The 12,285-nt window shown below is 42.4% G+C and overlaps 1 protein-coding gene across 1 annotated transcript in view; it reads right to left on the reverse strand.

Moving 5' to 3' along the window:
* Positions 1-466: 466 nt before the first annotated feature.
* Positions 467-12,285, reverse strand: part of REXO5 (RNA exonuclease 5) — a 13,263-nt gene continuing 1,444 nt past the window's right edge. Inside the window, exons 3-20 of the mRNA XM_026053952.1 lie at positions 12,233-12,277; positions 11,254-11,380; positions 10,359-10,446; positions 9,149-9,298; positions 8,893-8,981; positions 8,035-8,150; positions 7,056-7,194; positions 6,371-6,465; positions 5,457-5,559; positions 4,799-4,935; positions 4,340-4,448; positions 3,872-3,982; positions 3,610-3,747; positions 2,972-3,064; positions 2,334-2,553; positions 1,635-1,828; positions 971-1,080; positions 467-829 (exon numbers count right to left, since the gene is read on the reverse strand). Coding sequence (XP_025909737.1) covers positions 718-829; positions 971-1,080; positions 1,635-1,828; positions 2,334-2,553; positions 2,972-3,064; positions 3,610-3,747; positions 3,872-3,982; positions 4,340-4,448; positions 4,799-4,935; positions 5,457-5,559; positions 6,371-6,465; positions 7,056-7,194; positions 8,035-8,150; positions 8,893-8,981; positions 9,149-9,298; positions 10,359-10,446; positions 11,254-11,380; positions 12,233-12,277 — 2,176 coding nt within the window. The 3' untranslated portion in view covers positions 467-717. The remainder of the gene's footprint in view (positions 830-970; positions 1,081-1,634; positions 1,829-2,333; positions 2,554-2,971; positions 3,065-3,609; positions 3,748-3,871; positions 3,983-4,339; positions 4,449-4,798; positions 4,936-5,456; positions 5,560-6,370; positions 6,466-7,055; positions 7,195-8,034; positions 8,151-8,892; positions 8,982-9,148; positions 9,299-10,358; positions 10,447-11,253; positions 11,381-12,232; positions 12,278-12,285) is intronic.

Here is a 12,285-nt window from a genome sequence, read left to right on the forward strand (position 1 = left end):
TGCTCTTGGYTTGGGAATACATCTCCTTTCTAGAGACAGAGTGTTTGGTCTGTGTTTGGTCTAGAGGCCAACACAGCATCATGATTCTTTTCCTCAARAAGCTTGTCAAGTTGGCAAGGGGCGCCTGGCCATGGGGCAAACCGATGCTCCCRAGAGCAGCTCTTGCCCTGCTTCTATTTCAGCACAGGTTCTTTTTCCGCAAAGGAACGTCCTTCTGTTGAAGAGTACCTGAAGAAAAGCCAGGGTAGATGGGAGCTATGTGTGACTGTCTAAACAGAGGCACAGAAAGAGAGCAGTGTGAAGTCTGTTGAAATCACTATGTACTCAGGAGCTAGGGCCTTGCTTGGGAAAGATTTGACCTTTCTGGTTAATTATTAAGCACTGAATGACTGTGGCAATTCAGCCCCAGCRTTTCATGTGCAGGAAGCCCCCTTCATCTGGTAGCATCTCTGATACTAATGCTGAAGTCCAGCTCAGGGCACTGTTCTCTTGCAAATGGTGGCCTGGCTTCAGCAGTGAGATAGTTAAACAAACAAGCAAAAATCCAACAAACCAAATAAAATATGGCTGCTGAGGAAACCTGGTTTAGTTCTGCTTGGCATTAAAAAAACTTGCCTTGCCAGCAAAGCTGCACTGACTTCAGCATACAGAAGAAACAGCTGACAGAGCTGGTAGGTGATCACAGAAGTATCATGCTGCTAAGTAGCACTGGGTGCTTCAGCCTTGATAATCTGGACCATCAGCTACACAAATGGTTTCAGCACTTGGTTCCAGCTCAAACCAAGAGCAGGAGGTTCTGGGCAGGATTTGCTGTTCAGCTTTTAGTGCCCTAAAATGAAAGTCAGACTAAGCAGAACAGCTTMTTCAGGCCTTCTCCCAGCCTATTTTAGTTTTCCTGTAATCTATGAGAAAATAAAACTGTACAATAAAAATGTTTGACAATGTATCTGCAAAACAGATGGCAAATTACCTGTTCACCCCAGGAAAGAGAACAACGCACAGCGTGTTATTCTGCAGCCGTCGGTAAAGCTTCCGGATACGCTGGTCCAGCTTCTTCAGCTTTTTCCTTAGCTCCTGCTCCTGTGTAACAGAATGTAGGCATTAAAATCCCCTGTTAAGCTGCTCTTAGGGGGAGACTGTCCCCGTGACCCTGTCAGGGAGGCCAGCAGTGATTCTGTTTCTGCCTGGCCCTTAGGAACACAAGGGCTCAGCAGCAGGGAGAAACCTCTGTGCTACTTAAATGGCCACTTCCTGCTGTAGAAATGAGCCCTGCAACTAGATCTGTTTCTTCCTGTAGGGCTGTGCAGCCTGTCCTGTGACGGCCCCTGCCCTCTGCTGCACCTGGGTCTGCTTGCTCTCCAGTGGCAGCCGTCAGTTCTTGTGCAGCACCACTGCTGTCCCAAAGGGACTATGCAGGCTTGCTACGTTAGGCTGTGCCCACAAATGCCACCTTATCTTACTTGCTCTTATGGCTCCAAACTGCTCTGCAGCCTCTACTCTAGCACAAGGAGATCACTCTGCTAGAGGCAGCTCTGCACTTAAGCCTGCTCAAAGCTATTGATTTCTGAGCCTCAGGTTGATGTCACTGACCTTTGCCRTAACTACAGTGAAGACAAGATTGGCTTCAAACTCACAAAATTAGCTTCTTGCTCCTTTTCCACACGTAAGATGTCTCCTCTTTGCTTCTCATTGCTGTGTTCCATTTGCCAAATCCATCTCTGGAGGTGACCTGGGGCAAGAGCCTTCCTACTTCGTAGCCTACTCCCCGTCACTGCCCATTGATTTATAACTTGAAGGGCATCCACAGCACTTTCTGGTTTCAGGAATTCTGCAAAACAGAGAGAAGAGCAAAATACTTTRCCAGTGATGCTGATAGTCTGTTCCTTAGCACCAGTAGGGCAGTACTGAAGGTCTGGAGCAGGAGGGGGATGAGAAACTGAAATCACTGCAGTAAGGAGATCCTAGACCTGCTCAGGTAAGCATCAGACCCACAGATGTGCCAGCACATCTAACAGCATCCCTCCAGTTGTCCATCCCTCACATTTTTAGAGGTGGCTACTCGTGTCAGTGCGTAGCTGGACAGGAGCCATGCTTCATTTTGGACTGCAGCCAATTTTGGAACTTTTCTGGATGAGGAGGTTTTTGTTTAAGAGTTTTTCTTTCAAACATTCAGTTGTGAACTGCTCCTTAAAGCAACACTGGAGTATTTCAGATACTACCACTTTGTGCATAAAGAATTTCAGTTGCTCTTGTTGTGTCWGTGCAGGTTTCCCAAAGGCTGCTGAACCAGCCTGAAGGAAATAAATAAATGGGCTACAGGCAAAGTTACTCACTGAGGAAACAGCAGTTCCTGTGCTTTCCGCTCTGGAGATCCCTTGGCAGGAACAAAGCTTGCAGGTCTTTCAGYTGGCTGAATTCTTCTTGCAAGTCTGTCTCTGTTAATGACTTCTTTAGACCCGCCACATAAATCACACCTTCATTTTCTATATCTAGTTCTAGCTCCTTTATAAGGACATCACAGTCCAGCATTGTTCCAGTGACAGGTCTCTGAACCTGGAGTGAATCCAACAGAAGTSGTGTTAGCACGTCAGTCCTAGCAGCTCTGTGCTTTGAGACTCTTTACTTATTTCTTCTTTTTCCTCCTTACCAAAGCCTGGTCAGCCTTTTTCTTTAAAAATGTCATTAATGAAGGCTATCTTTAGACAAGATTGTGTTTGTAATGCAGCCCTACTTGGTAACTATGAGGCTCTGCCATGTCTATGGCATTTTAACACCCAGTTCCTCAGCTCTGATTTGGATGCTGAGGGCTGTAAACCTGCCCTGGACCCTAGGGAGATGGTGCCAGCACAGCCAGCTCGGCTCCAGCCCARGCACGTGGCTGCTACCAGAGGCACAGCATATGCTGCTACAAAGGATGCTTGGCCTATCCTGTTCTGGAGCTTAGCATAACTTAGGCATTTGCTTCATTTACCTTAATGCAGGATCCKGCTACCTCGGCTCCATTCAGACTTTCCACAGCAAGCTGGGCGGCCTCCAGCACTTCGTACTGGATACACACGTAGGGCTGGAAACAGGATGACAGAGAAGAGTCCTCAGGCTTTTCAAATGCACAAGTCCTCCCCTTCCCCAAGACACACTGCCAGGGGGAAGCTGTCTTCCCGAAGACATCCATCCCCAAACCTTCCTATATATAAAACATTCCATTTTATATATATAAAGCACTCTATATAATACTATATATAAAAAATATATAACAYGTATATAACATATATATAGATATAGCATTCTATATATATATCTATGTATATGTTGGCTGTTACAAACAAGTTTTAAGTAGTTCAGCAATGAAGAACACTCAACTCCTCTCCCCTAACTGCTTGTGCTTTTTCAACAGTTCATGGTCACTCTATGTAAGTGGCTTCACCAGCAAAAGCTGGACCATCTGAGCTGTGTTTATTGCTCATTATGCAGAACAGCTGTACCCTGTAGCTAGCAGCTATGCTGCTGGGGAGAAAAAAGTGTATTTAAATGTTTTGGATTCATATCTTTCCAAGACATTACTTCAGCAGACTGCCTGTCAGCAAGCTGAATACTTGGGCTGGTCTTTACCTGATATGTTTCTGTTAACACTGTAAGAGAGTGGATTGGCCCACACCTCCCAAATTCCTTCTTCACAGTTTTCAGGCAAAAGCTTTCATCAAAAGGACCTGCGTAAATTGTCAGCATGTCAGTCAGCTTGACTCTCACCTGCAGGAACACAAATTAGAGCAGGAACTTCACAAAGCAAAGGAACTAACTGCCTGTGTCCCCAAGTATATAGGCTCTTTCCAAACTCAGCAATGAAGAATCTTGTCAGGAAAAAAAAAAATACCTTTTCACAAATTCCAGCAAGAAGGTGAGGTGCAACATGCTCTGGAGCCAGACTGAACTGAACGATACTGAAAGTGGACAGGGGAACATCTTTTAGGGCTTGCTGAAGAATCTGTAGGGAAGGGCATATGCAAGGCTCAGAGGGGGCCAGGACAGTGGCACAGCAAAGGATGAGAAACAAAGCTCCCGCGCTTAATGCACAGCTTTACTTTACTTTCCTTACTGTCCAAGGAAGCCTTTGGGCAGAAATCACTCTGAAAGTCTTCTCTACTGAGTCATGAGCGAACGATACGGGATCAAAGCTTACTTCCAAATCAATAAAACAGATTTAGCTAACATGCTATTATGACTATTGTTAAGATTACTGTTAGTCAGCTTTTTAAAATAGGCATCATTGCCCTCCCTGAACAAGAAGAACTTTGAACTACTTTGATGCTTGCTTAGACCAGCCCACTCTAAGTCCATTCACCTGTTTGTTTGAAGAGCTCAGGTTACCCTGACACACGCCAGAAGAGTCTGGTTCCTGTCTGCCCAAAAGGAGGGGTTTTTGGCCAGTCTTCTGCAAGCAGTCTAAAAAACTAGCAGACAAAAGAAAGCTTTGAATCACACTGCAGCTCAATGTTAGAAGTTAAAAGCTTTCAAGAAGCATCTGTCAATAAAAAAACAGTACAGTTTATTAAGAGAAAATTTTAAAGAACGTTCTTGTCCTCAACATCAGAGGAAGACTAGAATATTCTTTGTAAAATCTAAGCTACATCTGCTGAAAGTTTAAGTACTATTTTACAATTAGCTCTATTTCTCTGAAGATACCAATTGCTTCTGAAAAGACAGCATACACTATGGACTCAGTCAAAGGAGAAACATGCATATTTGAGAGTCTTATGGACTCAGTCAAAGGAGAAACATGCATATTTGAGAATCTTATTACCATGATCTGGATAATTGTGGAGGCCCATTCTGCTCTCTCTGGACTGTATTTTGTTGCAGCTGTAAAGCAGATTTATTTGGTGACATCTCAGTCAGTCTTTCGGTTGTCAGAACCATCTCCAAGTTTAGTTCTGCTACCTTGAAGAAGGAGGAAGATCAGTAGTTAGCTTTTATTACAGCTAATTGTTGCTGTCCAGAAAGAGAGAAAGCTGTCCTGCTTTGTCTCTGAGTCACCTAGACACATCACAGTAGAGAAACACGGGCATTCRCTTCTTGCCTTGTTCTTCTCTGATGTCATTTGTCAAGCATGCAGCATTCTCAGCCCAAACCAGCAATTATCCCAAGTCCATCCTCTCAGAAACCAGCAACATGAGGGACTCGTAAAACCCRCTGAATCCCTGACACAACATGCAAGTTCCCCCCTTCTTTCATTTTCTGAACAGTGAAACACTAGTCAGGTGCTGATTATTAAGATTACAGGCTATATGCTAAAAGTAACAAGCTGCCAAAACTGAGGCCTATATCACCTTTTCATTTTCTTTTCTAAATCAAAAAGAGCCTGGGTAGATTTCTTTTCCTTCTTAAGTGCAGCAACTTGCAYGCTCAGTTATTAAAGTCTTTTAACAAAATGGACAGAAATATTAATTAGATGCAGCTACCTTGGCTGGTCCCTGCTCAATAAAGAATTGAGCYAATTCCAATGCAGCTCTAGCATCTTCTGTAGGATCATGTCCAATCTTCTGTTCACATTGGATCTCTTTCCTAGAGCATCAAAATTAGACGTACAGGCAAGTTATCTGTGTTCCCACACTGATGAACATCTTGTCTTTTCTAAACTGTGCCATTTTTGGGACAAACCAGCTTTCCCCTCTTCAAGAAGGATTTCAATTCAGTGCAGCAGCATTCTTGTGACATATGTCCCAAAGTTACTGCAAGAAATGTTTTGGCAATGTTGAGCAAAGCATTATTAACATGGCTTGACAGAAGCAGTGGTAACATATGGTACTCTGATGCACRACTATTTTAAAATTTACTTCTGCACTTCAACTCGGCCAAGTGTAGAGTTGTAGTGTATTAATGTTCACCTTACAATTAATGTTCACCTAACACCTACAGTGTTAGCACTGTATCACTAACAAGTTCTATCCAATAGCAACTAGTACACTGCGGAATATAATTAAGTCAGATATACTTTCATAGCTTAGCTTTTCTTTCTTGGTAACTGCAATTAATCTAATTTATGCAAGTTAAAGTGCCCTTGTTGCTGTGCAGTTCAACACTGTAGCTGATAGTGTGACTTGCAAATAAGCTAGTTTTGTGATTCCAGCATGAAACAAGGACTCAACTCTGGTTCTGTCACCACATCCATTTGCCCAAAGACCAGTCAGTTTATTACACTGCCTGATCTTCGAGGAGGCAGCAGAGTCTTTCTCATCGTGTCTGTTTGTGCAGCATTCTCCTCTGATTTTTAATGAAGGGGAAAAAATCCAAGACTACTGGAGAAAGAGCAGGGCCCTTTGACTTCCAATGTTACTGTCTAATACTTTCAATAACAATGAAGTAATAAACATACCCTAAAACAGCTTTGGCTAAAAATTTTAGCTTAAATCTTCGACCTTCATTTCTAGCAAAAAGCAATGAAGTATCAATAACACTGGGGTGGATCATCTGGAAAAGAGAGATATCAAGCTTTTAACATAACAGCAGTCTCATGGAACTGGGTAATAGTTTCATAGCTAGCTGTGCTTCTGCCTTTGCATTTCAAGTGCCAGTTTCTTATTGACAGAGTAACTGGTGCACAACAATGTAGAAGACGACCCGAGTAATGAAACAGGGCAAAGTCTCCTCCCTTTACTCCATCAGGAAGATCCAAGTGGGGGGGGGAGGGGGGGAAGGGGGGAAAAAAAAAAAAAAAAAACCCTCAAGGATATTAGTTTTGTTAAATACAGAAAGGACTTAATGTCGGCCCATGACAGAGCTGTCAAAAGCACCTGGCTGAAGCACAGAGGTAAATGTGCTGTTGCAACTACATCTATTGCATCCTCCCTTTCCTTTGGGTTCTGAACGACACCTTGCAGGTTTTACAGATCTACAAGGAGTCTTGCACTTTTAAATATTTACTAGTCAAACAGAAAGCAATCCTCTGTTATTAACATGTGTTTACTAATAAAAACAGGAAATGGAAAGTTTTAGGTTTGAAATAAATATCACAGCTTTGGAGAAGAAAAAAAAAAGGAAGGCTCCTCAAACATACTCACCTGCAAAGCCTGAAGGTCGGCATTTAACGAATGTCCCACCAACACTGCATCGTGGGGAAGCATTTGCTTTAGCCTGGTTTGGATGTCTGCCAGTTTTGTTTTCACTGGAAGAAGAAGTTTCCTTGTGATTCCTGAGAATCTTCAAAACAAAAGTTAGACAAAGCAAAAGCAATGCATTAGCAACAGCACTTACTGGAGGCCATTACAAGCAGGGCATGTAAAATAAACTCAGTGTAATGTACTAATGCCAGAGTGCTACTTACTGCCTCCTATCAAAAACTTTCAACATACTTGCAGGGATATTAAACTGTTGTAAATGCTACCCTGGCTATTTCTAAAGGTTGTTCTCAAGGATCATTTATTCTTAAAGGATGCAGTTACTCTTAAAGGATGCCTCAGACAGCAAAGGTAAGGAAACAGTGCAAGGCRGATGTGGAAGATGCTTCCAAGCATCCTGAGGCACTGATGCCTCAAGGCACTTGACCTTCACTCTAACGCTGGCCCGGCYTTCAGAGAAGACAGGGCYTGAGCTTTRCCTTCTTTTATTATGAACCTGAGCYCAACCTTTGAGCTAGGTGCAARCTGAGGAGCTGCTCTGCTCCTTTTTTAACACATACACAAAGGTAGCTATGGAGCAGAGACACCCAGGCTGCAATCCTATATTCTTACTTACCCTGTATTCTATTTTACTGCCAGAAGTGAAAGAGTATTCTGTGCTTTGTATCACTAACCCATAACACAACTTTTCCTGGAACATGGCAGAATGAGTAGGCATCTGCCTAGACACAGCATAAAAGTGCTTGCATAATTCTTCTAACCCTACAGAAAGAGCTGTATTCTTAACACTGAGTGAAACGGACCAAACAACCATGAACATGTAAAAGCCAAAAGTCCTCTGAAAGGTCCCACTGAACAGACTTCATTTGAAGAGGTTACAGGTCTTAAAGATGAAGAAGTARAAAATGTCCATGCAGGTCACCTGGTGCGGTAGTTGACTACTGGGCTTTCAGGTTTGACTAGTTCACTCAACAGGCACCGACCCTGCGCGTCCACGAGAGAGACCCGCGTGACTTCATTGCCCTTGGCCGTCAGGCACTGTCAGGAAGAGGCAGAGGCAGAAGGTGAACGAGCGCGACGCCTGCCCCCAAACCCCTGGCTAACACCTGCCTGGGCCGCAGCCAGCACCACTACTAATGAACTAAATGCTTCATTTTAATCCTTACAGCCCTATTATAAACATAGCAAACAACAGGCAGGTGCAATGCAGAGAGAGCCATTATGAAGAAATAACAATKCCACAGAATCAGTTTATAATCTGCACCATTCAGCTGGCTCTACAATTTAAAAACAGAACCTGGGCTGCCTCTTTAGTCACTCACAGGTGATGTAAATTCAGCATTTCTCCAAGTCAAAACTAAACTTAAGGGAGGGTTTTTCATCACACCAAGCTCTGAGAACTGTGAGGAGTAAAGGAAAGCGGGRTGTATGGTAGGGAGGAATCCTTCCCCTGCAAACCTTGGGCAGGGTTTTGAGGAGGATTTCCAGAACAACCTCAGGAGGTTTTTGCAGCAGCAGGGACAGACATGGCAGATCCAGCTGCTATCCTAAGAGTCAAGGCACCGCACAGCACAGGTGTAACATTTCTTTCTTTGCTTTTGAACTGCTTTCTGTGTCCTTCCCCTGGCTACATAAGCATGGTGCCACCAAGGAAGGGACYGCAGTGGTTATTAACGTGTCAGAAATGGTTTAGCAACGCAGGGGGTGTGTGGCTCACTGTGTAACAGCTATTAGGGGACGTGTGGGGCCTCACAGAGCACAGTAAAGCAATTATCTTTACCATTTCACAATCGAGACCAAAGAGGGGGCTGCTGTCTGTCCTCTGCTGATCGCACCCCGTGTACATGTAGCCCTCACACCCACGGGAGCCTAGAATGAAAAGATAACTACGATTAAGACCCCTTCATATGTAACTCATCACATACACAAGCAGGCAGTAGAGATAATTTGGGAGTACAATGGACATAAATTATCAAACATGCCGCTAATTGTCAAAAAAATGAAGACAAACAAACAAAAAAACCTCAAAACCTGACCTTTCATGGGATAATCATTTTTCTTCAGCTCTTCCAAAGTTAAAGTATATCTAGTCAGGCCTCGCTTTTCTTCTCCGTATTTCTGGATAATAGGATCCCGCTGCAAATCTGAGCTGTTAGTAGCATACTGGCTACTAGTGAAGGTTGAATCTGTAATAAACATTTACAAATCAGAATCATCAGTTGAGCTCAGATAGCAAAGTTTGCTTGCTGTCAGTTTTCTGCATTAGTACGGACACTAGGAGGCTAAACCTTTCCTAGGAAAGCACTACCTGAGGCAATGAACTATAACTCAGAATACGTAAATCTTACTCCCAGTCCAGCTACTGACACTAGTAGMTGATCATGAGAAAAATCAAGTCTTATCCAACAGAGAGAACATCCTTTCCTCACAAGYACAGCAGCATAAAATCTCTTATTTTGTGAGCTGCTAAAGAAATTCTTTCTCATAACTATTAGGACCAAATCTGTTCTTAAATGAGGGTCATAAATAAACATTGAATTGACCCCAGAATCAAGAGGTGTGTGAAGCTGAACTACCCTGCAGGGATTCTCTGCAATTTACACTTAAAGGAAAATATACCTGACATCTCAGATCTGTGACTGTGCAGTAGGTTTTACAGTCCAGATGCTACAGGACTTTTCAACACTGAAAGTAACAGCTGTTCATTCTCCCATTTAGGCCTTGAATTCAATGTTCTTTTTGTTACACTTCTAAAGATTTCAGTGGAGTTCTCATTGTAGCCTCTTGCAGGTTTTGTACAAGCCTGTAGGATTACAATCACCTCTATAAAGAGTATAAAAATAGAAATCAGTTGTCAACACACCTGTTCTTAGGCTAATTTGCTGCTCAGTATAACAACCAAAAAAAAAAAAAAAAGTGTAACTACCTTGCTTGAATCTTTCTTAGATCTCTGTCCTTTACTAGACACATCTTAGAATAAATTGATCATAAAATGGGTAATGAAGCATCAGAATTTTGCATTAAACATATGGAAAACTTTGCTTCTGCCTTTTACATTTCCTTGTAATAAGTCCAATAGAGAGCAAATGAACTAGTTAGGGTAACTAGCCTCATGGTTTAARCCATTATATGTTCTGCTTTATAAACAAGTTTACCACAGCAGCCAACACATTTAAGCATTGCACAACACATTTAAGCACTAAATTGCTGTGGYTGGAAGAGATCACACAAAACCAATCACGGTACCTCGAGCAGTGTTCTGAGGACTCAGATTTGCTTCATTTCCATACAGGTTGGCTAAGAAGTTAGCTGAAGAAGGTGGTAATATAAATCGCTGGGAAGAGAAACACATTAGAAATTAACTGGGGAAAATAATCAAGTGTTGCAATAATAGAGATGTCTATTTCTAAAATGCACAACTTGGAGGAGAAGAATGAAATTATAACAAGTGGAAGCATGCTCTAGTTTCTCTCAAGAAGAGAGGGAAAAACCCCTACATGTTAAAACATACTACGAAACACACGTCTTTGTACTACAGGATAGCTCTGTCTTGCCTCACTGATCAAGAATGATAATCTCAGAATTTCAYTAAAAGAAGCTAAAGCAAGTTCTGATCTTTCCAGTTAATTTGTGGTTTGCATTTGCTGTAGTTGAGGGGGAATTCTCTACAAGTCTCAAAGCATCTATTTCTTCCTTCAGAAATGTTGTCTGTAACTCAGAAAGTTAATTATATTAACAATATTTTGGGGAAAGTGGGAGAAACTTGATATCAGGTACAACTAGTAAGGGTGAGATTTTTCAGCTCATGGGAATAGCTAAACTATTGAATTTCTGCTCATACACACTCAGGCTAAACTCCAAAGCAACCAAGATATTTTTAATTTCCCTGGCATCTTGAGATGATGCACACCTCACTGCTAAGGCCTCAAAGACCAAAGTCTTTAAAATCTCTGAATATCAAAACTTTGGCCTCTGCTCTGAGCTGACAAAAGCCACTAGTAGATCTTCTCCTTATCTTGCTTTGTGATTCAAACTTGGCCGTTTCCTGCTTGTAAGCTAATAATTTCACTGCAATGATTAAACCTGGGACACGGCTTCACGACCAGAAGTGTAGTAGGCAACAACACAAATTGAGACTTACATGCCGGAAGACTCTTCTGAGGTGTTTGAACTGTAAATAGAATTTGTAGAAATGGAGTTGGCTCATTTCATGCAAAACAATAACCACAACCCCGGCCAGGTGGCTTTGGTGATAAATGCGGCACCAGCTGCAATTAAAAAAAAAGAAGGAAAAAAATCAAAGGAAAACAATTATCAAATACTCTTTAAAAACAAACCTGGAGCCAGGCCAGCTTTCATGTCAGTCAGTGGCAGAGCGCCAAATGACTTCAATGAGAAAAGGCTTTTACAGCTTATCTCAACCAGCCACATATTTCTGGAAACAAAGCAATATGGGAGACAAAGAGAGAATAAATGATAGCTGAATTCTGCATCAGTAGCATTTCAAATTAAAACCTGCCCCATCTAYACGCATTGGAATATGAATATGAGTAAATAAATTCAGCTGTAGTGATGCAGTCTAGTCAACAAAATTGAGAAGTTACTTCATCAAAATGGAAAATTTCACAAAATTATTTTCTAGTCAATCGAAGAAGTCTAAAGTGAGAGCACTTTTACCTCAAACTTTAACTTTTATTTCAAGTTTGGTTACATCTCACCATACTTTTCCTTTCCARGGTTATATACCCTTAATATACCCCTCCCTACCACGCTTTTCCCTTCCATGAATGAAAAGTTCAGGTTAAAAAGGGGCAAAGTGATTAAAACATTTCTCCCTAAACACTCTATAAAGTGCTTCAATTACCTCTGACAAGGAGCATRTCAATATTTTTAACATGATGCCTAATTTCTCACAGCATGAAACTTTTGTTCCACAAAACATTTAATTTTTGACAACAGCATGAAGCAAAATCATGAATCGAGACACACTAGTGTCAGTAGAAGAGCCCTGGCTCCTGCCCAGCCTAGCAGTGACCGCCCGGGAGGGCTGTACCTGGGCTGTGCTGTGTTGTAGCTGCCTGCACAGGCTGTACCTGGGTTGTGCTGCCTGCAGACTGTACCTGGGCTGTGTCGGGCTGTGGCTGCCCACACAGGCTGTACCTGGGCTGTGTCG

The sequence above is a fragment of the Nothoprocta perdicaria genome, unplaced genomic scaffold (assembly GCF_003342845.1).
Source record: "Nothoprocta perdicaria isolate Ctin4 unplaced genomic scaffold, notPer1 scaffold_12, whole genome shotgun sequence".
Taxonomy (NCBI): domain Eukaryota; kingdom Metazoa; phylum Chordata; class Aves; order Tinamiformes; family Tinamidae; genus Nothoprocta; species Nothoprocta perdicaria.